Below are 26595 nucleotides of genomic sequence, written 5' to 3' on the forward strand. Positions count from 1 at the left end.
GGAATACGGTAAGTTTGGTTGGCCTTAAGGTCCCCTTATGGGTCCCTGTAGGGGAAGGGCGTGAGGGCCCTTGGCCATCTATAAATTAAAATCTATAAATTAGCCGCTTCATTGTATAAGCCACACGGTTCAAAGCGTGAGAAAAAAGTAGCGGCTTACAGTCCATTACATTAAACTTTCCCTGTTTTATGCCCAGTTTAGTCATGACAGACAAACCGAAGAACAGCTTCATCCATCACGCTGTCAAGAAGCTGAACTGTGGATGTCTGGAGCGGGTCGAGAGCTGGGCGGGACTTTTGAGCTCCATGACTCTTAAAGATAAAGTTAAATAGTGTGTGCCCCACATCAGAGCGAAGCGCGGTTACGACTGTACAAGATGTAGCGAAAAGTATTTGGCCAATGTTTGGTACCTTTACTTTGTGATGTACAGTTTTCCTGGAGAGAGGGCTGCACCATTTTGGAACGATAACACATTGCGATTTTCAAAACAAATAATATTGCAGGTACGATGAAATGTATGATTTATGTGCATATTTTACGGAGCAGCAACATTTGAGACTGAAAGATGAGCTTCAAGATTCAAGAATCCCCTGTTTCAGAACAGAGATCCAAACTACAGAATGAATCCTTACGTTTTCAGAGGACATTATACAAAGGCATGCTGGGTAATCGGGGAGTCGGGACGTTTTTGGGCTGCCAGAAAGAAAGATTGATTAATAATGGACTCTCACAGGTGTACTGTTACAGGCCTAAATAAGGCTGGGTACTGTTAAACGATACCAGTCTGGTATCGAAAGAATGAAAGTGTCAAAAGCAGATACAGGAAAAACATCTTCTATCTTTAGATCCAAGCTTTGATGGTGTTGCTCCTGGGGCAGGATTAAAGGAAGTGACTTGGTTGTTTCAGCTGAAATAAATGTTTTTTCCCCCTTTTTTTGTTCATGTTTGCCCAATTTTATATATTTTTTAAAAAGTGTTTTATTTTTGCCCCAATGATTTCTTGTTTTCCTCATATTGTCCCTACTTCATCCCATTTTTATTTTTACCCAATTCTGCTGAATTGACGCAGAGTAAAGTTGAACTCTCTGAGAGTTAGTGCAGTCCACAGAAGTGTTCGTGAGAAGTGACAGAAAAAAGGTGAGGCAAAAATAACATATTTGTAATTTGCAGAACTCAAAGCTGACAGTGTAGACGTGTCAGGCCCAGATAATGTAGCGGCCGATGTGAAAAGAGAGATAACCGGTTTAAATAACAAACCTCCCAAGCCGTAATGATGTCCCAGCACGCCCCTGACATTATATATGACCTTAACAAGTAATGAAGTGTGCAGCCCTACCTGGAGGCCTCTTGTACACCTCTGAAATAAAAAGTACCGACTAGTGAAGCGTCTGACTCCTTAAGGCAGTCCCGGCTACACAATGCTCTGCCTGCTCTCCCGTTTGTATCCCAGAGGCTCCACGGGGTGAAGCGGGAAGTCCAGGAATATCCCGTCGGAGTCCGAGTCGGCCGAGTCCAGCACCTGTCCGATGATGGTCTCAGGGCTGGAGCATTCGCTGGGCGGAGTGGAGGACGCGCCTTTACTCAGGTCAGTCATGGTGGTTGTGGCCTCGGTGCCGTGGAGGGACCCCGAGCAGCGCAGAGGGAGAATGGAGGAGGAAGAGGAGAGAGGAAGGGCCAGGGCGCTGGGGCCAGCTCCTCCAAGTCCTGCAAAGGATCAGAGAGACATTCTGAATAAACTCCTTCTCTTTCTCAAGTAAATCTGTTGGATGGTGTTAAGTTATACTTTATTAATCTCTGTAGAGAAATGGGTTCCGGGCATTTAACCCATCCCCAATGTCGTTGGGTGACCAGTGAGCTCCAGCGTGTGGGCCGGCACTCAGGGACCCATCTCCATGATGTGGAGCCACATGGTGGTCCGAAACACCTGGCTGGAGGTTTAACCTATAGCACATGTTTTTACCACTAACCTACGAAGACACGGAGAGAACATGAAGACTCCACACAGAAAGGACCCCGTCCATGTGGGAATCGAACTCGGGACCTTCGAGCTGTGAGGCACGAGCACTAACCGCTGCGCCACTGTGCTACTTAATCTGTCCTAAGAACAGATAAGTTATGAAGGATGACATGAAAACTATTGAAACTATTATTTCTATCTTCAGAAGCTTCTGAAGCTTCTGAAGAATAGTTTCAATAGTTTTATATATATATATATATATATATATATATATATATACGTACATACATTAAAAAAAAAAAAAAAAAAAAGGGACAAAATTACTTTTCCCAGCATGGTCCTAATGCCCCTGAAGTTTTGTTGAGGTGGGGAAGAAAAGGCTAAGCCAACCAATCCATGTCTAGCAAATGAAAGTGTTTATCTGAACTTCCTTTTAAACGAATGAGTGTAAATACTCAAATGATAAATGTCAATGTTGTTTTTGTCTTCAATATCCACTGAATTTGATCGAACTGGAGCGCTGATGATCCTGAACAGAAATAGCGCACATTGATTCAGGGATGAGCAGGTGATGATTAGTCAGCTTCAGACCAGGTTTCCCTCCACTGTACTAAAGGTTATTTATCTCTTCATGTGGAAATCACCTAACCTTCCACACCTTCCAGTGTTTCTGTGACCTGCTGAATACCTTCCCTCTCTGATCTCAGTTGTGTGTAGTGAAGCTCTGTTTAGGACTAAAGCCTGTCTGTACCGTTGAACTGTGGCCCCACGGACAGCCGGTTGGAGGAGGAGCTGGACAGATCGGCCCCAGGCGCCCGGTTGCTGTAGGCCAGTCCCTTTTCCTCCAGACAGGTCATCACCTCACAGGCCGAGTGCCGGCGGATTCCGCCCCCGCCCATGGAGCCAGCGTCAGCGTCGTACTCAGCCACCGGGGTCAGCAGCAGGGGAATGTTGTAGCTCTTGGAGCGCACCACTGGGTTCTTAGACAGCGGGTCTGCAGATTTGGTCAAGCCCCACGGTAAGCGCTTCTCTGTGGGCAGGAGGGTAGACATTACACTTGGCCAAAACAGAGAGTTAAGACACAGATATTACATGCACCAAAACACCATCTGGAGGCATCAGAGTGGAGGCAGTGGACTTTCCAGGATAATTGTAAGACTTTCCATCTGCCCTCCAATGGACCTCAGCAGAAACTATTCCACTCTTTCCACAACTGTAACATCACACAGTATGTCACATCATCATGAGAGAGAAGTTATCATCATGAGCTGCAATCATCCTCTTTAAAACAGACTTATCAATCATATGCAGAAGTGTGGCTCTTTTTACGGCATCAGGATTATATGGTGCAATTCAGAGTCAGAAAAAACAACATAAAAGAATAAAGACCTGCTCAGCTAATGGTAAAGTGCAACAGATGGGTTTGAACAAAGACTCCAAAATGACTCTGAACTGAATTAAAACACTGCACCAGCTCTGTTTTTGACCAAATGATAACAACTGGGTTAAATGCTACAATGTTTATTTTGACAATATATTTTAATTTAGTCTCAGTCTTAGCCAAAATCCTCTTCGATTTTATTGCATGTGAATTTAGTAAAGTTTGCATTTAAAATATTCATTTAAATCATATTAAATCTTGGTCCTCTGCTTCATGGAGCTTCTCCCTCATGAACAAACCCAGAGCTGTTCTTTTGGCAGAGGATTTCAATGACATGAGGCTCTTTTAGACGGTCAGTGGAAGTGATTATAGTCTCTTCCTTTCTTTTTTTTAATTGTTTTTTGTGCTCATGTCAGGAAGAAATATTTATGTTGCAAGTCATATGGTCTACACACAACATGTTTTTGCCCCCCCCCCCCCCTTTTCACCCGTTCCCTCCACCCTGTTCGCCCACCACCCCCCACCCCCATGCCACACGTCTCAAAACCCAGACAAAACCCAGAAAACTGAAATTAAAATAGATAAATCACAGCTATGGCAATAACACTATATAGACAGATTGAAAGATAATAATAATAAATAAATTTAAAAAATCATCAACAATAACATCTGAAAGGCCTAGTTTTCAAACATGTATATGTAGAAGTAAATTTACTGGGGTACGTTTGGGAAACATTGGAAAAAATGTAGGAAATAATGTAGAAATTTGGGGCAGATTGGGGTAAAAATTGGGGAATGTAACGTGAGAGAATGTGAAGATATTTAGGGGGGGACAATAAATGAAGAAAAAAAAGAAAAAATAATAATAATAATAAAAATTCGGTGGTACGATTCTTTTTTTTTTTTTAATAATAACCGCTCACTTAGATTAAGCATCGGAGAAGAAAATAAATTAAAAATAAATTAAAATAAATAAATAAATAAATAAATAAAACTCGGTTCGGCATCGGCACCGGCACCGAAGACCGAGTATTGCCAGTTCACTGGCATTGAGGAAAAATATGTAAATAAATAAGTAGAAAATTCATAATAAAGAGAAAAAAAATATATACATATATATATACATATATATATATATATATATATATATATATATATATATATATATATATATATATATATATATATATATATATATATATATATATATATATGTACATACATACACATACATACATATATACAATAGTCTCTTCTTTTCATTCAGTCAGATTTTAGTCAACAAAAATATCTTAGTATATTTTAGTCACAGTTTTAGTCTCGTTTAAGTCAGCAAAAAAAAAATACATTGACTAGAACTATGATGGGATGTTTTAGTTGACAAAAATAATACTGCTTCAAAAAGCCTTTAAACAACTGGACGATTCTTTTCATAAATCATGAATATTAGCGTCGTAGTGCAAAGTGTATGTTCTACTTGGTTCCGACCCACTGTCAGTCAGTTCAGTTCCTGTCCAGTTCCAATCACTGCTCTTTCATATAAATGCACTCTCTCCCCTTATCCCCGCTCTTTCCGCTCCATGGCACTGCCTGTTTATCCCAAAAGGTTGTGTTGTGTACCTAACACGCAGCAGTTGGCCTCCACACCGTCTCCGGAGTACAGCCCGTGTGTGCCCAGGAACGGCGACACCACCAGCTGGACCAGGGCCTCCAGCCGCAGGTACTCCTCGCTGATGCCGCGGGAATCATGGACCCCCTGCGGAAAAGAGTGACGGAGCACACTCATCATCACCCGTAAGCCTTATGTCACATGGCACATCACCGCGAGGAGTCAAAGGCCCACCTGGAGAATGAGCAGCATCTGAGTGACGGAGGGCGGGACGCGGGCGCGAGGTCTGGACACAGCCTCCTCCAGCTTCACGCTCAGGACGATGGTGTTTCGGAAGTGCAGCAGGGCCAGCTGTCTGACCGACGGCTCTTTACCCTGCAGAGAATTACCAAAGTAAATCTAATTAAAGTAACGATACAGTTTACCATACAGACACCTGAACCATACCTATACTTAAATATTTGTTGTCTAGAACCAGAAAACAGAACAATAATGTTTGGATGTTTCACAAATGTACAATACTGGGTTCATCTCCAATGTCAAGAAATGTGTGAATAATTTGGGGGGAAATTGGGAGAAATTGTGAAAAAAATACAGAAAAAAATAAGAAAAAAAGTGTCAAAAACACAAATGGGAAAGGAAATTGGAAAAAAATTCCCCCGTGTTGAGGGAAAATGGGGAGCAAATATTATTATTAAAAATGGCAAAAAATGAGGAGGAAAATTGATGGAAATTGGACTAAAATCACAAGTGATGTTTAGTCTGGGGACCACCAATTCATTTTCTCATAGGAGAGGTGTGGTTTACAATAGTCCATAGTCGTTTATTGGGCGCCACGAATGTCTATCATGCGTCTGCACGTAGCCACAGCCAATCGTATCATCGTATGAGATGACGTATGACGTACCCGCTTTAAACTTTTGAGCTAAACTATTTAGAACACGGCCTAAAGCTTGATCAAAAAATAGCGTCGCGTCTGCTGCTGTCATGTTTGATCCGTAAATAAACTTGTATTTTTTAATCCGTAAATAAACTACAAGCTTCCGTATATCGAATAGCTCGTCATCATCTTGCCGTCCCTCCTCGTTCTGTGATTGGTTCCCAAATCCATGCGAAAATTTTGGCCATGGTCCCCAGGCTGTTGTGCAGTTCCAAATGATTTGAGCGCACACAGCAGCCAGGTTAGGGAAATTGGAGCAAAATTAAGACAAAAAAAAACACAAAAGAAAAGAAATGGGAAGGAAAATTGGGAGAAATTGTGACAAGAAATCAAATCAAATATCACTTCCCTAAGCCCTCTCATCACCACCATCATAAACTCCTCCCTGAAATCTGGCCACCTCCCAACTTCTCTCAAAACTGCACTTATCATCCCTCGACTTAAGAAACCCTCCCTCGATCCAGACACTCTGTCAAATTACCGACCCATCTCTAACCTCCCATTTCTCTCCAAAGTCATTGAAAAAGTAATTGTCACTCAAATCCATAACCACCTTCACTCACACAGTCTCTATGAAAAATTTCAGTCCGGTTTCCGCTCCGCTCATAGTACAGAGACAGCCCTGGTCAGGGTCACAAATGATCTGCTTGTGGCTGCTGACCAGGGCTCTCCATCCCTCCTCCTGCTCTTGGACCTCTCAGCCGCCTTCGATACCGTTGACCACACCATCCTCCTTCACCGTCTGCAGCACTACATCGGCATCTCACACACAGCACTCCAGTGGTTTCAGTCCTACCTGACTGATAGAGTTGAGTATGTGGCCCTGGGGGGAGCCAGGTCGAGGCCCCACACTGTCACCTGTGGAGTGCCCCAAGGCTCAGTCCTCGGCCCCACCCTCTTTTCCATCTATATGCTCCCCCTGGGCCACATCATCAGCAGGCATGGAGTTGCCTTCCACTGCTATGCTGATGATACTCAGCTCTATGTCAGGTTGGACCCCACATCCCCCACATCATCACTCCCCGCACTAACTGCTTGCCTGGAGGAGACAAGGGCATGGATGACTGACAACTTCCTTCAGTTAAACAGCTCCAAAACAGAAGGTCTCCTCATTGGAACCCCACACCAACTTCGATCCCCCCCCCTGACCGTTTACTCATTTGCAGGCCATGACATTCCCCTCACACCCTCTGTTACAAACCTGGGGGTTCGATTTGACCCCCACCTATCATTTAACACCCACATCCAACATATCTGTAAGACTGCATTCTTTCACCTCCGCAACATCTCCAAACTCCGCCCCTCCCTCTCCCTTCCCGACGCAGAGAGGCTGGTCCATGCCTTTGTCTCCTCCAGGCTCGACTACTGCAACGCACTCCTCATCGGGATCCCTGGCAGGAGCCTGCAGAGATTGCAGTACATTCAGAACTGCGCTGCCAGGGTCCTGATGAGGGTGCGTAAGTCCGAGCACATCACACCCATCCTCCATAAACTACACTGGCTTCCCGTTAGGTTCAGGATTGAGTATAAGATCTGCCTCCTGACCTATCAGTGTGTCCACGGCAGCGCACCAGTGTACCTTAAAGAACTCATTAACAAACACAAACCAACCCGACAGCTCCGCTCCTCTGACAGCCACCAACTCCTGGTCCCCAAGACAAAGCTCCGCACTATGGGAGATAGGTCGTTCCAGGCAGCTGCTCCTCGACTGTGGAATGCCCTCCCCAACCATCTGAGGGCACCACAGTCTATTGAGGTTTTTAAAAGTAAACTTAAGACCCACTTATTTTGTGCGGCTTATTCTTAATGTGTTATCTTGTGTTTTTAACTGATAATATCCCTTGTGCTTTTACTATTGATATGTTCTATTTGTTTCTGTTTTGTTTGTCTTTGTCAACTGTAGCACTTTGAGATGTGTTTTTCATATGTAAAGTGCAATACAAATAAAATTTATTATTATTATTATTATTAAATAATTTTTAAAAATGTGTCAAAATATGGGGAAAAATTCAAAAAGAAAAAGTAAATAGGGGGAAAAAACATTATATATATGTATATATATATATATATATACGTATATACGTACATACTAGGGGTGTAACGGTACGCTAAAATTGTATTCGGTTCGGTTCACGGTTTTGGAGGGCTCGGTTCGGTTAATTTTCGGTACAAATAAATAAGAACTAACAAAATTTTTCTTTTGAAAAGCTGCCAATACACAATAGAATTCTTGCATAAAATAAATAAAAGCGACCCCCTGTGTGAGGACCACTAACCACTAAACCACTGTGAGACTGGGATTTAGGACTACTACTAGTCTATTTCCCTTTTTAAAATAGTAAATGGCAAATGGTCCCATTCTCTCACCTCTGGTCCCTGACCCACAGATTGGGAACCGCTGATTTAAAACTAACTGAAACCTGCTCCTGACTGTTGTCTCTGTCTTACCGCTGAGAATTAGTCTGTGAGTCGCCCAATTCGTTTTAGATTGTGCACATTCAGAGAACCAGAGTTACTGTAAGTAACTGCGCTCATGAGAACCATGTGGATTCAACTCAACAAAAAGGGCACGGAGAACGGCTCGTCCATTCACCAAACTACTGTCCGGATACTCTAGACTCACCAGACACAATAAGATGAGAGTTTAAATGAGAGTGAGGCCCAGAGTCCGCGCAGAGAAAACATGAGACACGGGTGACATGATGCAGCCGCGGAGGAGCCGCGCATGAGGCGAAGCACCGGGAGACAGACGGCCGAGCGGGACACGAGCGGAGAAGCACTCGCGCTTTGGAAGAGACAGGGGAAGGCGGTCGGTCTCTCCTGCTCATTCACTTCAGCAGACTACTCCTTTTTGGTGTTATATGTGGCGAAGTAGGCGGAGAGTGAGTGCGCGCTGGAAGAGCCTGTCTCCGTAACAATGCGTTGATTAATCAGTGAAACAACACTACGCACCTTGCGTAGTTTGCGTATAGGAAGAACCGGCTCTGAGCGCTGGTATAACTTTATGGCTGAAGTGCGGACGTGATGGGATATTGTAGCGAGGCTCAAGACTTTTAATCAAAGACTTAAAGCCAGCGCCTTCAACGACTGCAGTTTCTCCGTTTCTCTCAGCTACTCATGCAGCTTCAATAGCGTCCGTGCGGAAACTCGCGTAGGAACTTTGTTCCGCGGCACTTAATATGACGCTAATAATAAATGTACATTATTTAATGAAAATAATACACCGAAACGGTACGCAAGTGGACCGAACCGAACAGGCCGAACCGAAACGGTTCAATACATCCCCGTGAACCGTTACACCCCTAGTACATACATAAAAAAATAAAAAAAATTGGGACAAAATTACTTTTCCCAGCATGGTCCTAATGCCCCTGAAGTTTTGTTGAGGTGGGGAAGAAAAGGCTAAGCCAACCAATCCATGTCTAGCAAATGAAAGTGTTTATCTGAACTTCCTTTTAAACGAATGAGTGGAAATACTAAAATGATAAATGTCAGTGTTGTTTTTGTTGATCAAACTGGAGCGCTGATGATCCTGAACAGAAATAGCGCACATTGATTCAGGGATGAGCAGGTGATGATTAGTCAGACGTTTCAGAGTAATGGGATCTTCATGGGCATCCTTGCTTGTTAAATGGGAAGCAGAGTTTGTAAGGACACGCATGTGGGTATTAGCCACATACTGGTGCCTCGTCATGTGACATGGGAGTCTGCCTGCCTGGGTTGATGAGGTAGTTGGTCCTTACATTTTAAATTCAGGCAGGGTAGTTTTGTGTCCACTGGAGAAGTGCGTAAAACCGTGGTAGGAGCAATTTCTATTTCTCCCAGTATGTGCCCAGTTGTTCAGATAGTTGGTAAACAGTCGACATTCATCATCCAATCAAAGACATATTAAGATTAGGCACCAGCCCACTATAAGGTCAGTGACGAGGGCGGGGTCAGGGTTAAGGTGATTGGTTGATATATATGTGACGTTTCACTCTCATGACTTGTGACTGGAGCCCCGCAGCCCCCAGAGGATCGGCGCCTACGGTGGTATAAAATCTGCTACCGTGTGTTTTACAATCTCGCTACAGTTGGATAATCGTCACTCGTTGACTGATGTTCCAGATCATTGGGCTGAGTACGGACATGTTACTTTGAAAAAGGTTCATACTGTCTGTTCTTAGTTTAAAGGGTGCGCTCAGTTACGCAAAAAACAAAAAACAAAGAGGTTGCTAGCATTTAACCTCTCCTCTCCTCTATGGGGTCAAATTGGAATGAAGTTAGAAGCGACCAAGCTCTTCCACGTTTTCCCTGTTTAAATACGGTTACCGTATTTTCCGGACTCTAAGTCGCTTCATAGTATAAGACGCACCAGCGAAAAATTGATGGGCTAAATAAGCCGAGGCACCGAGAAAGCCTCAGCCGAGCTGTGTCACCGAGGAAATCACTTTGAGGAAAGTCACCTGACCGACACAGTCACTGTGTCTTTTTGTATCATGAAGCGAGCAGCAGGGGGCGCCAGTCGGCTCATGTTGTAATTTGGGATTTATGTAGGCCACCACACGGCGATCCCGCGGGTGCTCCCGGGCTTGAGCGCCCGGCCTGGGCTGCCCAAATCTTTGGGCATGAGGCAGTTCTGCCCTGATAACAAAATGATTAAATAGCGTGTAAAGCACAAGAGCCACTGTTTTCTTCTCTTTCATGTCCATATTGAAGTGTAACGCAAACACACAGACTGATACATGAAGTCATTGATATACTGGTTGTGTAGCGCTGTGAGCAGAGCGTCCGGTTAGGGGTCATAGGGTCGTGAGTTCGAGTCAGATGATGGTCTATAATGGTGGTTTAGTCACACACAAATACTCCTGGCGTCATATTATTGTCACAGGAACTATCCTTTATTAAATCTTGGTCAGTGACTTCATTTTTAGAAGGTTGTATCACTGATACTTCTCAGTAATTCTCATTCTTTTGCAGTTTTCCTCTTTCTAAATGACCACTCTCCGCTGGTCAAACAGCTCAATCCAGACGATTTGTTTCATATTTGTGAATGAGAATCAATGAGCTCAGTCAGTGTTGAATTGGCTTTTTTCAGGCTCATTGCTGCAGTGCTTTTTCACCACCAGATGGCGCCTATAAGCCTACCAACACTGCGTGATACAGTGTGTGACACACACTGAGGTACCATCTACCCATCACTAGCGTACGGTATGCTAATGTAACCCATGTTTATGCTACATGAAGCATAAACAACGAACTAAACAGGTCTCTGGTATGTTTACGTCACATAAACAGTTCAGATAACTATAGCAGAACATACCAAACTCCCCATCTCACTCCAAATCACTAAATCCATTGAAATCTACATCCTCGGTGTCACTTCTGAACAATCGCCTTGGCAACAACCCGGGCATGAAGGTGCAACTGCACCGTTGACAAGCCTCTCCCGGCAGCATGTTTTTCAAGCTCTCATTTGCGAACTCGTTCCTCTGGCTGTGGCCGTCGAGCTTTCAGCCCGTGATTAGCTTTTTGTATTTTCTTCAGTCTTTCTCAGTGGAGTATATAAGATAAATTTAAATTTTCAGTGGTACAGATACTGGTACACAAGCATGCAGTGCCCTCTAGCGGCAAGTGAAATTATATATTTGAATTAAAAAAGAGAAAAAATAATATCACATCGGCGTGTAATTTTGTGTAACGATACTTGGATCGTGTAACAACTCACATGACCATATTTAAATAGGGAAAACGTGGAAGAGCTTGCCAGCTTCTAACTTCAAAGCCATTTAACAACATCTCTTGTCTTTTTGCGTAACTGAGCGCACACTCAAAGACCAGACAGGTACGCATCAACTCGTCTAAGCTCAGGTCAGAACAAATCTCAGTATGAAAAAACACTTTGATGACACTTTAAACGCAGCAGGGAAGACCCCCATCTGAACAGAGCGATTCATCATGTTTAGAAGCTCGTCTCTAAAAGATCCATAAAATGTTTTGAAAACGGCGTTGGGACCGCGTCTAAAAGACATGTGGTGGGCCTCACTGAGGAGAAAACTTTATCAAGCATCTCAGCATTAACCAGGACAAAACTGTCCAGTGTTTCCTCTGGAACAAATAGACCATCAGATGTATTTAAAACCGTGTCACTTTGGGTAGATAAAATATTACATCTGAGTGTCTATCTTTCCTCTCAAGTGGTCTGCAAACGCTTCACAGAGAGCGTCTGTGGTGTTAAAAGGAGTTTTGTTTAAATTAGGGTTTAAAACATTTTCTGTTGTTGAGAATAAGACTTTTGGGTTAATTTATGATTGGTGATTATTGTGGAAAAGAATTAGTTTCTTGCATTCCTTATTGCTGTATTGTAGTATTTTGCTTTTCCTCCATCTCCTCTCGGCCTTCCTGCAATTTCTCTTGAGTTGTTTTCGCTCCCCGTTTCTCCGGGGGGAAGGGATTTGGTATTAATCTTTTTGAATGGTGCAACTGTATCAAGGGCAATGAGTAGTTTACTGTTCAAATTGTCAACAATAAAATCACAGTTAGCAGGTAAAGTCACTGGAGGAATTTGTTGTAAAGCATCAATACATTTTGCAGCCACTTCAGGGGTGAAATTACGTTTCGTCACAGTTTTTGCCGAGGACCTTCGCGGAATCAAACCGGTGACATTAAAAAACACGCAGTAATGGTCAGAGACAGCCAAGTCGACAACAGAAGACACAGTAGTGGACAGGCCATACGTGATGACCAGGTCCAGACAGTGTCCTTTCTTGTGAGTTGGCTGCGTGACGTGTTGTGTGAAGTCCATAAAATTAAGAACGTTCAGAAACTTGGTTGAAATGGGGTCTAAGAGTTGTCTATGTGTAGATTAAAATCACCAGTTAAAATTATCATATTAATAGAACTGTGTAAAATTGCTAGAAACTCTGAGAATTCATTCATAAAAAGGGGACATCTTTTGGGCACATAAAATCGAGGGGTTACTAAAAATAATTGTGTGGTGCTCGAAACTTGCAAGAGACATTTATATGGTTAGTCTGGTGTTATAAATGATTTGCCTCAGGTGCACTGTGGAGTGCGCAAGACTGTTTTTAATGCAGGCTAGCTGATACCATAGAAATGCACTAGCCTTGCATTAGCTTAGCGCCACGAAACTCTTCAAACATAAGAACTGCATGAATTACAAAAAAAATATCTCCAGGTACCAGCAACACTCTGGATAACTAGGAAATTAGGTCCTATGTCAAACATCCTGAAATATCCATTTAATATAGAAGGTGCAGTTACACGTATGACCTGAGGTGGCAGTAGTGAGTACAAAATGGCAAACTTGCATCTAGCCCCTTTAAATGGACGAGTGGAAACGCTATTCGCTATTATGAAATGTCACTATGTCTAATAGTCTAGAAAAAAAATCTGAAAAAGGGCTTGGTTAACACTTTTGTGGTTCCGGAATGTTAGGGGTTGGCAACCATGTTTTCATGTTAATATAAGATGTTGGGAACATATTTCATGAATGTGTAAAACACAAAAGTTAAGAGCACATGACGTGTTTCTCTAAATTTTAGTTGAATGGGATGATGCCTGTGTTAAAATATCCACCATACAGTATACAGTGGGTTGCATACATATCCGCCCCCCTATAACTTTTCCACATTTTGCTGATGGACCACAAACATAAATATATTGAGTTGAGATTTTATGTAAAAGACACACTCGAAGTGACACACATATGTTTTTTCATAAATAAAATACTGAAAAGCGGGTGTATATCCATACCCCTTTCCTCTAAGTGCAACCAATTGCCTTCAGAAGTTGTCTGATGATTTGTGAATGACCAGATGTTGACCTGATGACTAAATATCTAATGTTAGTTCAAATACAGCTGCTCTGTGATGGTCTCAGGTCTGTTAAAGGCCACAGTTTTTACATACTGAGATATGATCTTACCTTAGAGTTCTTTAGGACCTGTCTGGTCTTCACCCGTGCCTTTAATCACGTAAACACAGCGCAGACGCCGCTAGCATGTAGCCTCTCCCCCTCTCCACTATAGCTCCAAAACAGGTCAAGATAGAAGCTACGTTTTCCCTATTTAAATATGGTTACGTGAAGTGTTACACTACAAAGTATAATTACATGAAATTAAACAATGTGTAGGAGGAGTTCAAAATCTGCGCTGTAATATCTTTACTTATCACTTTACTGTGCGGATGCCAAACTCGTCAAAGCTAAGGTAAGAACATATCCCAGTATGTAAAAACGGTGGCCTATTCCTTTAAGAGACTATTGTGGAGCAGACAGCATCATGAAGTCCAAGAACACACCAGGTAACCTCCCTTTTCAGTTTGTTATATATAAAAAAAGTTCAAAATCATGTATGAATTTCATTTCACTTCATGATTGTATGTCACTTAGTGTGTCTTATATTATATATAAATATGTTTATGTTTATGGTCCATAGCATGGAAAAATCTTCTAAAAGTTAAAGGGGGCAGATGCTTATGCTGTATAAATACATTAGCTCAGTGACAGTTGAATGTAAACCCATGGCCCTTATGTACCGTGGTGACAGTTACCTGTACAGGGTGAAAGATGGCCTGGAGCATGGAGAGAACATCACAGAAGAAGAAGTCCCACGTCTCGGCCAGAGAGTCCAGGAGCTTCTGACCTAAACACCAACAGGACAGTCAGTCTGGATGTGTGGACTTTGAAGATCTGCGTCCTTCAGTACCTTCGTAGAATCGGATCTTGTCTCGAAGAATGACCATGCCTTTCGTCAGCAGCTGGTTCTGTGGAAGACATGTTCACTTCAACAAATCAGCAGCTATAACATGACATAATCAAACTGGGATAATCTGACCTCTGTGCTGCAGCAGTAACTATGGGCCTTGGGCGGGGCTTGGGCTTGGGCTTTTCCCATTTCGTTCATCAATTCAAACCACACTTAAAGGAAAGGCCACCGTTTTTCCACACTGAGATATGTTCTAACCTGAGCTTGGACGAGTTGATACGTACCTGTCTGGTCTTTGTGCGTGCGCTCAGTCATGCCAAACGACCAAAGATGTTGTTAGCATTTGGCCTCTCCCAGTATATTCCTATAGCTGCAATTGGGGGTGAAGTTGGAAGTGACCACGCTCTTCCTCGGGCACAGAGACCATACAGGTACATATCAACTCGTCCAAGCTCATATATCATATCTCAGTATGAAAAAATGGTGGCCTGTTCCTTTAACACACCTGGGGTCATTTGTCACAGTGATGTCTCTTCATGCGGCACAGTCTGGATCATAATCCTCTGCTTTAAAAGGCCCTCTACTTCAAACTGGAACAATCGAGCATGTTCATAGTGTTACTTCTAGAGGTCGACAGATACACAGGGCTCCAGACTAACATGTTATGTTGGTTTCATCGGTGCGGCCAAGTATCTTCATTTAAGTGCACCACTCAAGAACTGTTTCCTGCAAACAGGATTCACTTCACTCTTCAACATTTGGCTTTGTTTTACAAAGTGCATAAGCAGAGCGCCATCTGCTTAGGCGGGACACAGTCACTCAGTCACCGTAATACAGTGGTTAGTGCTCGTGCCTCACAGCAAGAAGGTCCAGGGTTTGATTCCCACCTGGATGGGAGATGATGAGTTTGCATGCTAGGTACTCCAGTTTCCCCTACCACTAAACATGTGTACAATAGGTTGCCCTCTAGGGCCAGGACTAACCTGTAAAAGAGATTCTTAATCTATAAAGTTAAAAAAGTAAAGAAAAAAACAGTCATTTGGAATCTCTTAAAAGATGGCTTATGGAACAAAAAAGACCCCAAAATTGCCCCCAGCAGTGAGCTGGAGGATCTGCTTGGCCGGAGGATCCTCCGTTCCTGGAGCCGACTGCAGCCCAATAACCAATGGTTCCCACAGACAGGCCTCAGTCTGAGGGATGCTCTGTGTTACATCTGCACTGAGCCAGCAGCCGTTTGACCTTTGCCCTGCACTACCTGAAGCTCCATTGTTCCACTGAAGGTCATTATAGCGCCCCCTCTCTGTGGGACGTAGAAAACATCTCAGATGGATCTGCTTGTAAAGCCAGAAACATCGGAAACCATCAGGATCATCAAGGTCACATTTTTATCATCAGAGAATCAAACTTTATTCAATGTCCCATGTTTGGTCTCTCACAAAGTCCAAACGGACAGTTCTGTGGCTCAAGGAGACGAGGTCTTTGAAGACGTGTTTTGTTTTTAAAGGCCTCCAGTCACAGATGCCTCTGATGGTTATCGGGCAGCCCTCCAGCCCATCGGATCCTCCGGCTCAGTGCTGGGTCCACTTTTTTGTTCCATAAGCCTCAGGATCTTTTCAGAAATTCTAAATGATGCTACTGCGTCCCACCTCAGCAGTGGCGCTCTGCGAGAGGCTCTGCTTAAGCAGCTCAACAACCAGACCATGAAACAACTAATTTTTTCTTCCTGATTGCCATCAATGACACTGAATCCACATTTTTTTCACATTTTCACAGATTTGGCCTTTTAAAGACATACGATCCTAAACTTTTGATCAGCTGCAACAACAGACTATTTAGATTATTTGTTGTTTTTAATTAAAGCTTTGTCTCACTCCCATTTCTTCTTGTTGCATTTTTGAAGTTCTACTTGGGACCTTGTTAAGATCCAACCATGCAAAATGTGAATTTTTCAAGTGGTCATAAACTTTTGTACAAATTTGTACACCTCTGTATTCTACATATTTTTTTATCAGTCTCGACCTGGTCCTGTTTACAGTCCCAGGCTAACTGCTTTTAGCACCAGAGCTACTTTGGGTTTACAGTCGCTCATAATGCGCTGCAGACGGCACGATTTCTATTATTATAGAGCTCCTGGATACATACATACAAATACAACACAAATAGTACATTGCAAAGACACTTTCGCTGAGGTTCACTGTTGTCAGACTTTTAATGGAGATTTAATCAATTTTTTAAATTATTTTCTATTTCCTTAAAATGACAGTTTTGGGAATTGTCTTGTAGCCTTTTTTGCAGTCTGTTACCTGTAAGTATTCGGTGAAGAATGATCCCAGCTCAGTCTTGAGGAGGTGCCTGAAATCAAAAGCAAAGATAGAAATATAAAGAGCTCTGGTCTGGTTTGTAACAGAACACAGCTGTGGTTAAATGCTGGGCAGAAGAACACAACAGACTGAAACAATCTCTTTGCCAACACCTGCTCTGTTTCCTGAGTCGTAACTAATGACTGTCAACTTCCTTGTGTTTTTCCGCAGATGAAACAGGCTCTTTCTGTGACAGGTTTGGAACAATAATAAGATATCAGGCATCAGCAGGCACAGGACGCGCTGCAGACTGCAGACATACTAACCGTCCATGTACCGTAATTAGACTAAGAATAAACACAAATGATAATGAGTGTCACACTCAATAGAAGCGCTGAGCGAGACTCACCGGACACCTTCATTCAGAGCGTAAAGCTCATTGTCCGCCAGGCCTTTCTTCTGGAAGACGGCGATTACTGCGTTGTGAATGCTGCAACAAAATCAACAGAAAGACTATTAAGTTACAGAAAACGACTCTGGGACTTTCTGTACAAGTTTGTGAAACTCAGGGACTTTCCAGGTGAAAAAAGGTCAAAACAAATAACAGAGGCTCTCAGTCATACAGGACTTTTCCACTGTCGAAATAGAGAAGGCTAATATGCTGCAGGATGGCGCAGGGGTTTGAGCATAGCACACATGCTCGGCTCCCACTAATGCACACACAGACCTCTGCTACTCTTTAGCTCCACGTGTGTCGTGTAACGGTTGTGTTCAGGTTTGTTATTCTGTAGATTAGATACACATTTGTCCATGTTTTTTTTTCATTCATTGTTTTCATATTAAATCCAACATCGCCTATACAGTATATATGGCCACGGGTTAAGTTAGGATGACTCTGAATAATGGATCGAGCCAGGTTTAAATCTATGAGACATAGTCACAAAGATTTTTATTCTTGGGGAATGAAATGGATTTAGTTTATTTAGTCCTGGAATAACGTTTTTACTGTCAATATTAGGGATAAAAACATGTGTACAAATTCAAATGTTGCCTTGCTTCTGTGGTCCGCAGACTAATGTTTTCTGATTTTTGCACACTTTAATATGTGGCTCTCAATGCAAAAGGTTTGGACACCCCTGCTTAAGTGCAGATGTTGTCACCACAATGTGAGAACATTAGGATCAAATGGCCCTTGGAGTGCCAAATTCCCACGAACAATAGGTTTTTTTCAAACTGACCCAAAACCTGAAAAATGAAAATCCAGAGCCATCTTTCCAGCGACTGGAGTTCAGTCCATCCGCCCCTAACATTGTTCTCCATGCAGATACTTGGACGTACACACCTGTTCCACGTGGCGTTGGCCCCAGCCCTCTTCTGCTTCTCCCCTCTGTCCTCCGGCGAGCCCTTCTCACTCTTCCCCAGCTCGCTCAGACTGGGGGAGCTCATCAGCTTCAGCCGGTGCAGGGTCCTCATGGCAGAGACAGAGAGACAGAGAGAGATACACTTATAGCTGTAGTTTATGGAGGAGGAAACCAGGTCAGGCACTGTGTGAGGATGACTGCAGGGGGAGGAAGGACGGAGCGGGAAGCTCTTGAAACATGCACAAAAACAATGAAAAAGAGGCTCAGGATGGAGGAGAAGCAGGAGGGAATGAAGCGTGGGTAAACAAGGCAGGATGTTAGAGCGGGGAGAGTGGGCGGGGCTATGCAGACACAGTATTTAAATGCAGTTTTAGTTTTAGTCCATATTTACTGAGATTGAACGTTTGGATGATTTTAGTCTCTTCTTTTCCTTTTTATCTTGTCATATTTTAGTCGATGGAAAGATCTGGACATTCATAGTTTTAGCCTCTTAAACAACTTTTAATTTAGTTTTAGTCTCATTTTATTCAGCAAAAAAATTACCGTGAGTAAAATTCTGACAAAATATTTTAGTCGACACAATGAACACTGGTCTGAGGACGTTTCATCCAAGCGGCGGCGGTTTAGCGTGGATTCTTTGGTGCGCCTTGGTGATTTTAAAGCCACACTGCTACATGACAAGAGAAGATACACAACCAAACATGCTCCACGAGAGTCTCAGATGGAAGGTGATGCCATGTGGCTTTATAATAATGTTGTACACATGTTAACAGTAAGGGTCCAGCTTCTTCCATGTGAGGCGGCTGGACCACTGTAAGGCACTTTATTTTGGAGCGAGTCAGTCATGCATTTCCGGACTGCAGCTGGTGCAAAATGTGGCTTTTATCTCTTCCAAAATGCTCAAAGGGTGCTGCCTGTTTGTACCTCGCTGAGCTCCTCCAAACCTGCTCCTCCTCAGCGTCACAAAGCTCAGAGGGGACCGGCCTTTTGCAGTGGCACATCCAAAGTCAGGGAATGAGCTGCCGTTATTTATAAGACAGGCTCCTTCTGTAACTGTTTTAAAATCTCTTCGTAAAACATACATTTGTAAACTACAAATTTAAGCTTGTGCTATCTATTTGTTGCTAGTGTTTTTTTTGTTTTAAGTTTATTGTTTTTGTCTTTGGTTTTGAAAGTGTGTTATGAATAGAGTTGCCGTTTAAAGTTATAGCATTAAAGAGCCAAAACAACTGACCAAAGACCAGCCCTGGGACTCAGAGGGCTACACTGATCGATGAAGGTGGAGGTCAGGAATAGGGAGATCAGCACTTTGGTGTGCCAGGTGTTGTAAAGTGCTTTGAAAAATAAACTTTGATTGTCTGAAGATGCTCTTCCACAGTGATTCAGAAACAAAACAAAAAGTAATCATAAGTTTAAGGTAGGAATGGGTTATTTGGCTGCACATTAAGAGGGAAACATGTGTCCTATTCTATAACAACTGTAAAATGTAATAAACCCCCCCCCCCCCCCCCCGCAGTTTGAAAAGGAGCAGAGAGAAGAGCGTGTTATGACATCTGCCCCTTTGACAACTTTACAATCCCTTCACATCAGCCTTTTTTACAACATTTACAATAACCATGAAGCCAGTTCCAGATATAATTTAGTACATTATGCAATGGGGGAAAGTTTAGCAGGATTAAGTTCAAATTAGCCATACCCGCCATTTAGGGGAGTGTGTCCGATCCAGGGAACACAATGGCACATGTTCTGCTGTTACAATAGACGTATTGATGCGGGAGACGAGGCTTGATGTCAGGAAGTGTGAGTGTGAAGAGGAGGAGGAGGGAGGGAGCGGCTCGGACAGCGAAGAAACAAAAACAGCCACGACGAGAGGGAGCGACGAGGGGCTCTGTTGTTCGTCTGCACAATGATCACAATTCTTTATTTGAAAAGTGACATTTTGCAAAGGATTGTCTTTGGGATCCATTCATTTCAAAGAGCCATTAAAAAGACTGGCTCTTTGTATTGTGAAATATCTAAGACACGATCAATAACATCTAAGATGTTCGGCTTCCTCCGGGTACTCCAGTTTCCCCTACCACTAAAAGCATGTGCAAAAGGTGAATCCTCCATCCTCCACATCATGGAGATGGTGTTCGTTTGGGGGAGTTCTGGGGAAAATTTAGTGAAAAAAGATCCTTTTGACAATAGAGATCCGGTTCGAACCGCTCACCTTAAAGAGCCGTTCAAAAGAGCCGCTCGGTCATGAACACTATGTAAAACCTGTATTGGACTAAGTTTTCTCCTCTTCTTTTTGGATTTTATTTTGGTAACTTCCGGCATTGCTCAAGCCATTTCCTGTTATGAAGAAGCAGGAAGTGTTTAAAAGGTCATGGCGGGTTGGATGGTTAGATGGTTTTGAATGGTTCTCTTAGCCCTAGCTGATGGGGAAATAAGGTATGTGTATTCTATTTTATGTTTGCAATGTTACTTAAACCTAAAACTGATGCACTGTAATATATGTTTTAGCTCTTACGGTGGTGATATACGGATCTTACTGGAAATAAAACGGAAAAAAGGCATATCCCACTTGTACGCGTATTCATTCAGCTGGGAGCTACAAAACCTCTATTCAGTGTGACAGGAAGAAATGACTCCTCACAATGAACGTTAATAACAATTTCATTATTGTATTTCTCGCACACACAAATGCAGCCTATAAATCTGCCTTTGGGAACGCAGCATTAATATTCGACATTTCACAGTGTGAGTACAGGGATGCCCAGATGGTTTTATGGAGAGAGCGTGCTTTTAAACTCCCACAGCAACAGCTCCGAGGTATGTCTTTAAAGTGCATATGACAGGTTTTAATGACTTATTTTGATGGATTAAGATGGATCAACTCGTCTAAGCTCAGGTAAAAACAAATCTCAGTATCCAAAAAACGGCAGCCTATTCCTTTAAATTAAATGGTGTTAACTACGTTTTACAAAAATTGTGGCTAATGTGTCATATGCACTTTAACTTTAATATGTCCATTTTAATCTCCACAAAGGTTGGAGTGGAATATTTACACATTTATACATTCCGATACCTGAATGATACAGATTTCTTTTAATTGGAGGTGAAACAACCAGGTGACTTTCTTTAATGCTGTCCCTGGACCAACAGCATCACACTTGGATCTAAAGATTATATATATATTGATATATTTATTTCCCCGATAGCATAATGTCATCAACGGTACCCAGCCCTAATTTTGATTATGGACACACACATAAGTATATGTGTATGTACAACATAAGAACTCTCTCCCTCAAGCATCATTGATTGAAGTCTATGTCACCATGAATAATACATAATGATCCATGTACTACAGTGTGATGTGCATGTGTGGAAATAACTGCTACTATCTTTAAGAGGAGATTAATTCCACCTCCGCCATGTCCACAAACTGACTTCATGCCCACCCCCCTTCCACACGAGTACAAGCCAAAGGCGCTCTATAGTCAATCAAGTATCCCACCAGGAGATCATTATCGTCGGGTCAACACGTGGTGAAGGCAGTGCGAGCGGTTCTTAATTAAATCTTCAGGGACCGGGGAGAGTGGTGTGAACAACGCGGATGTATATGTTTCTGCTTCAGTCACTCCCATGCAGGCAGGACAAGTACCTTCGGATGGGGTGGTCGCTGCCTCCATCCAGGTCAGGGCTGGGAGGAGGGGCGGAGAAGGTGCTGAAGTTGAGGGACAGGGGCCTGGGAGAGGTCCGCGAGGCGTGTCTCCTTCGAAGTCCATCAAGCATCTGATGAGCAGAGGAAAAAAGGAATGCAAACCTCTCAACATTTGCGTTTCTGAGCTGATTTTATACAGTCTATGTATAAATCCTGTGATCTGGACAGAGCATCTCTGAACAACCTGAGCAAAATGTCTCTCCATATGTCAAATGAACCTGCACGCTTAATCCAAGACAACTTCTCTCCACTTTTCATTCTACAGAGACCAAACCACACCCCATTTTCCCCCAACAGACTCTAAAGTAGACCGTGGACTAACTTCTGTCAAAAGGGCTTGTAAACCGTGTCGACATGGCTAGTAAAGTGAATGAGGAAGCCCCAGAACCACCACACCACAGTAGTGTTTCACCACAGAGAAACTTCTTCACATCATGTCTCGCTAATAGCTAGCAGAGCTCTATTGTTTTGGGGTTTTTTAGGGCCGGGACTTTTTTCTTCGATAGTTATGATTAATTAATTACATAAGGTTTAGTGCCATTAAAAATATTAATTAAAATGAATCGCACTTAACTTTCAACACTTCAGCTTCTTTTTTTTCCTGCAGACGTTGCTTAGGCACAAACAACACGTAAAGCCAAAAACAATTTGACTGTCAAAGATGTTAAGCACCGACATAAACCTATTCAAAAAGATCATTCTCCAAAGAGTGTTTGAAATGTTCACACAGGTCTCACATCTCCAGTTCAGGTGAGTTCAAATGCAGGAAAATACAAAGAAGCATCTAAAATATACCTCTAAAAAATAAATACAACCCCTAAATAAATTATGCTTAAATGCGATTAATTAATAACAAAGGCCATAATTAACACACCACTTGTTTGTTTTTTTAAACTTCTTCCCTAAAGGCCACAATTTTTCACTCCTTATGGACATTTTCTGGTGGGCTACAAACATATTCATTACACAAAAATGAAGTCAAGCCAAGGCCGGGTCCATGTGGATGATTTTTTGTAGCTAAAGTTAGCATATGTAGCATGAAGCTAGCTAGCTTCCTGTTGAACCATTTTGCATTTATTTCTGGCATGACTTTATTTGTGTGATAAATATGTTTATTAGCCCTCGGTCAGGCTGATGGCAATGACTTACTATTGTGTGCACAGAAAATATCATTGAAAGATTATAATATTATTGAAGCCAGAGGAACCCTTGTAAAACCCCTTCACTTTGGGTGCACAGATATGAAGCAAAGGATTATGGTCTATGTAGTTTCTTCTGCTTTGTACCAGGCCACTTTTACAAAAGAGAATTTTAGCCCCAGTAGTTACACACATTTTGGGTTGTTTTCTATTTGTTTGACATATTGTAAAATTGTCTGGAATATTTGGTTTTAAAGATGCTGGTCTTCAAAGTGTCTTGTGGCTCATTTTACCCTCGGAGCAGAGGAAGATGAACCTCCAGATGTAAAGGAAGAATTAACACTAAATATTATTTTAATGCTTCCCATTAGCAATTTTATGCCAACAAGTAATATATATAAAACAAAATATATATTTCTTTTCATAGCCATCTTCAGATAATGCAATTTTGTCTCTAAAAACCCTGAATAATTAATGTTATTATTTTTATTTTTATTTGCTTGTCTCAAGCAAACCCAGAACAACAAATAAACAATGCAAAAACTATAAATTGTACATTTAAATAATCTGTCATTTGTTCTTCTCTTTACCCCAACGCCCTGGGCAACATTTTTTCATCAAAATCAAAATTGTATTTTTTTTTTGTCTGGTAAATTCAGATCATGTAAAGATCAAATCTATAATCTTAGTATAAAAATAAAAAACATTTCAGAATATAATGTGTGGTCGAAACTTCCTCACTCTCCCCTATACCTTAATCTGACACTAAGCATTGCGTTCATGCACATATTTTATTGGTGTCCTTGGGCAAGACACTCTCCGTCCACATGGCGAGTCCCTCAGGACTAAAGTCATCAGGTTTGGGTAAAGCTTTGAGGAGAGCTCGTTCTTTTAGCCCGTTATTATTACAACATAATGACGCCTTTGGAAACATCCTTAAGTCACGTACACGCGCACGCACGCACACACACACACACACACACACACACACACACACACACACACACACACACGCACACACACACGCACGCACGTACACACACGCGCGCGCGCATACACACACACGCATACTACCTGAGAATCCTGTTGTTTCTCTCATTCCCGTAAAAGCCACGCAGTCCTGGTGTAGCAATGATGGCATCACCTAGAGCCTCCCCATAGAAACCTACTGTACACAGAGCATAATAAACCCCCCCAGGAGAGGTCGGGGGGGTGTCTGCTGACACAAAGACACTCTCCTTACGCCTCCACCCGTGTGTCAAACCCCTATGTGTGGACATGGAGGCTACAGCAATCCCAGACACACGCTGCTAGCTCCAGACACAGCAGTCTGGGCACTCTCCCACCCCTCTCCCACCCCTCTCCTCAGTAACTACGGTTTCACTGACTGAGCCTATGATATAGAAAATCACATGGACGCCAGTTCCTATGGGCTTTAGTGCGCACAGACAGCAGCGTGTATCCAGGGTAGAAAGTAGCATCTGTCGTGCGTACGTGGTGCTTCCCTGCTTTCCTTTCTCTCTCTCCTACCTGTGGGGACGCCCAAAGGAACAGAAGTGGGCTATTTCTAAAAAGAACGTGGCACAAACTGGCAGCTGGCCCGGAGAAGGTAAAATGGGCGCTCGAATGCCCCCAAAGTCGCCGTAGTGTCATGCCCCTGCCCGCCGTATCTCCGGTACCCACCGTGCCGTGTGCTGTCGAGGTCCTCTGGGGCTGAAAGGCTCATGTATCACGGATGGAAGTGTCCGATATCCTCCGGTTCATCAGTTGTCCCGCAGAGGGCCGGTCGGTGCGGAGGTTGGACTCATTCATGGAGCACTCACGGCCGCTCCTGCGCTTCACTGTTGCCTCGTTGCTCGCCCCCGCTTTGTTTTGACGAGATGCAAAGACCTGTGCGCGTGCACGCGTCTGCGAGCGCCGCGTGCACGCGCATGGGCACACGCTGAAAAAAGAGAGTAGGGTTGGGGAGAGAAAGCTGCAGATACACTGTGAAGCGAATCCACCATGATAGTGCTCCCTCTGCTGGATAAAGCGGATCTGCACCGATTAGGAAGCTCATGTTGATCTACTTTACGCACGTGAGGGGTTATTTTATTATTTTTCTGAAAAAATAAAATACCAAAAAAATCGTATGAACAAATTTGGAAAGTGTAACTAGATGCTTCTGTTGATTGATAAAGAAAACATAACTTCGAACCGCATAGGAACTGCTTGTTTCTTTTGTTCGACCCTAACCTAGCCCTACCAATAATTAACATCAAATAACGAATAGTACCGTGGATCCGCTCCACCAGCAGAGGGCAAGATTTAGAAGGCAAACAGCAAGATTCATATTCAAGCCCTACTTGTTGCCTCTCCTACTCGAGTAAAAAACCATTAGGCCCCCCAAGTGCGTGTTGGACAGTGTGTGTTACTCCCCTCGGTGCGCAATAGAATAACCAAACAAAATAAAACAAAAAGTAAGCAAATTAGAATTAACTTAGCATAGAAGAATATATCACAAAAAGAAAACATACTTATGTGTAACTAATAAACAAAAGTTAAATTCTAACTTTAACTAAAAAAAATAGCTCATACACTCCGGCCCCTAGTTGTGCTTTCAATCACAATCACATGACTAGCTCAATAAACAAAGGAGCTATTCTAACGGCCATGTCAGTCATATTCTATGCGAGATGCAATATCCTTAAGTGATTTTTTTGTGTTCTTTTTCTTCTTGCTGCAAAAATATACATTAGTGACAGGACAGAAAGCAAGATTGAGCAGTGGGAGGTGAGACACAGGCCTCAGCTGGCCTCAGCTTCACAAAGCACAGTTTGGAGGCACTCATCATCCACCATCTGCAGCTTGAGGACAGAGGTGAGAATACTCCTGACTGAACGAATCCGGCGCTCCCAGACGCCACCTTGATGTGAGGCTGAAGGGGTGTTAAAGTGCCAGGTAATGCCATCCCTGGCCATAACGCCTTGAATTTTTTCCTGATTTAACGCAACACGGCTTTCTTTGAGCTCTCTGTTGGCTCACACAAAATGTGTGTCGTTCTCTGATCTGATGGAGAAGACTGGGCCACGTCTGCATACAAATCTTCTAATTGCATTGATGCAAGAATCAGCATCCAGTGTGTACGCCACTTCCAACTGGACTGCATGACCCCATATCTTTTCATCAGGCTCCGACCTTTTTTGACATCAAACGGGCCAAAATAGTTTACTCCAACATCTGTGAATGGAGCATTATCTGGTCTCACTCTCTCCATAGACAAATCAGACATTTGTTTTTCCATTAACTTTCCTCTGTTTCTTCGACAGGTGACACAGTCAGACAGTGTAAGTAAGTGAGTGAGTGAGTGAGGCTGTCATTGGCACCGTAGTGCAGTGGTTAGCGCTCATGCCTCTCAGCAAGAAGGTCCTGGGTTCAATTCCAACCTTTCTGTGTGGAGTTTGCATGTTCTCCCTCTGCATAGGTTTCCTCTGGGTTTCCCACAAAACA

At 42.9% G+C, this 26595-nt stretch overlaps 1 protein-coding gene across 1 annotated transcript; it reads right to left on the minus strand.

The window, feature by feature from the left end:
* Positions 1-1411: 1411 nt before the first annotated feature.
* On the minus strand, positions 1412-25078 carry prr5a (proline rich 5a (renal); the record flags this gene model as incomplete). Its single annotated transcript, XM_079567543.1, has 11 exons — positions 24790-25078; positions 21908-22038; positions 18237-18362; positions 17304-17384; positions 16898-16946; positions 14595-14652; positions 14440-14531; positions 5182-5322; positions 4959-5094; positions 2709-2987; positions 1412-1704 (listed from the first exon to the last, which is right to left on the minus strand). Exons 2-11 carry the CDS (start codon positions 22036-22038, stop codon positions 1412-1414), a joined length of 1386 nt encoding a protein of 461 aa, XP_079423669.1. The 5' UTR covers positions 24790-25078.
* Between the last annotated feature and the right edge of the window lie 1517 nt (positions 25079-26595).

Source organism: Gobius niger (genome assembly GCF_951799975.1).
Source record: "Gobius niger genome assembly, chromosome: 12".
Lineage (NCBI taxonomy): Eukaryota > Metazoa > Chordata > Actinopteri > Gobiiformes > Gobiidae > Gobius > Gobius niger.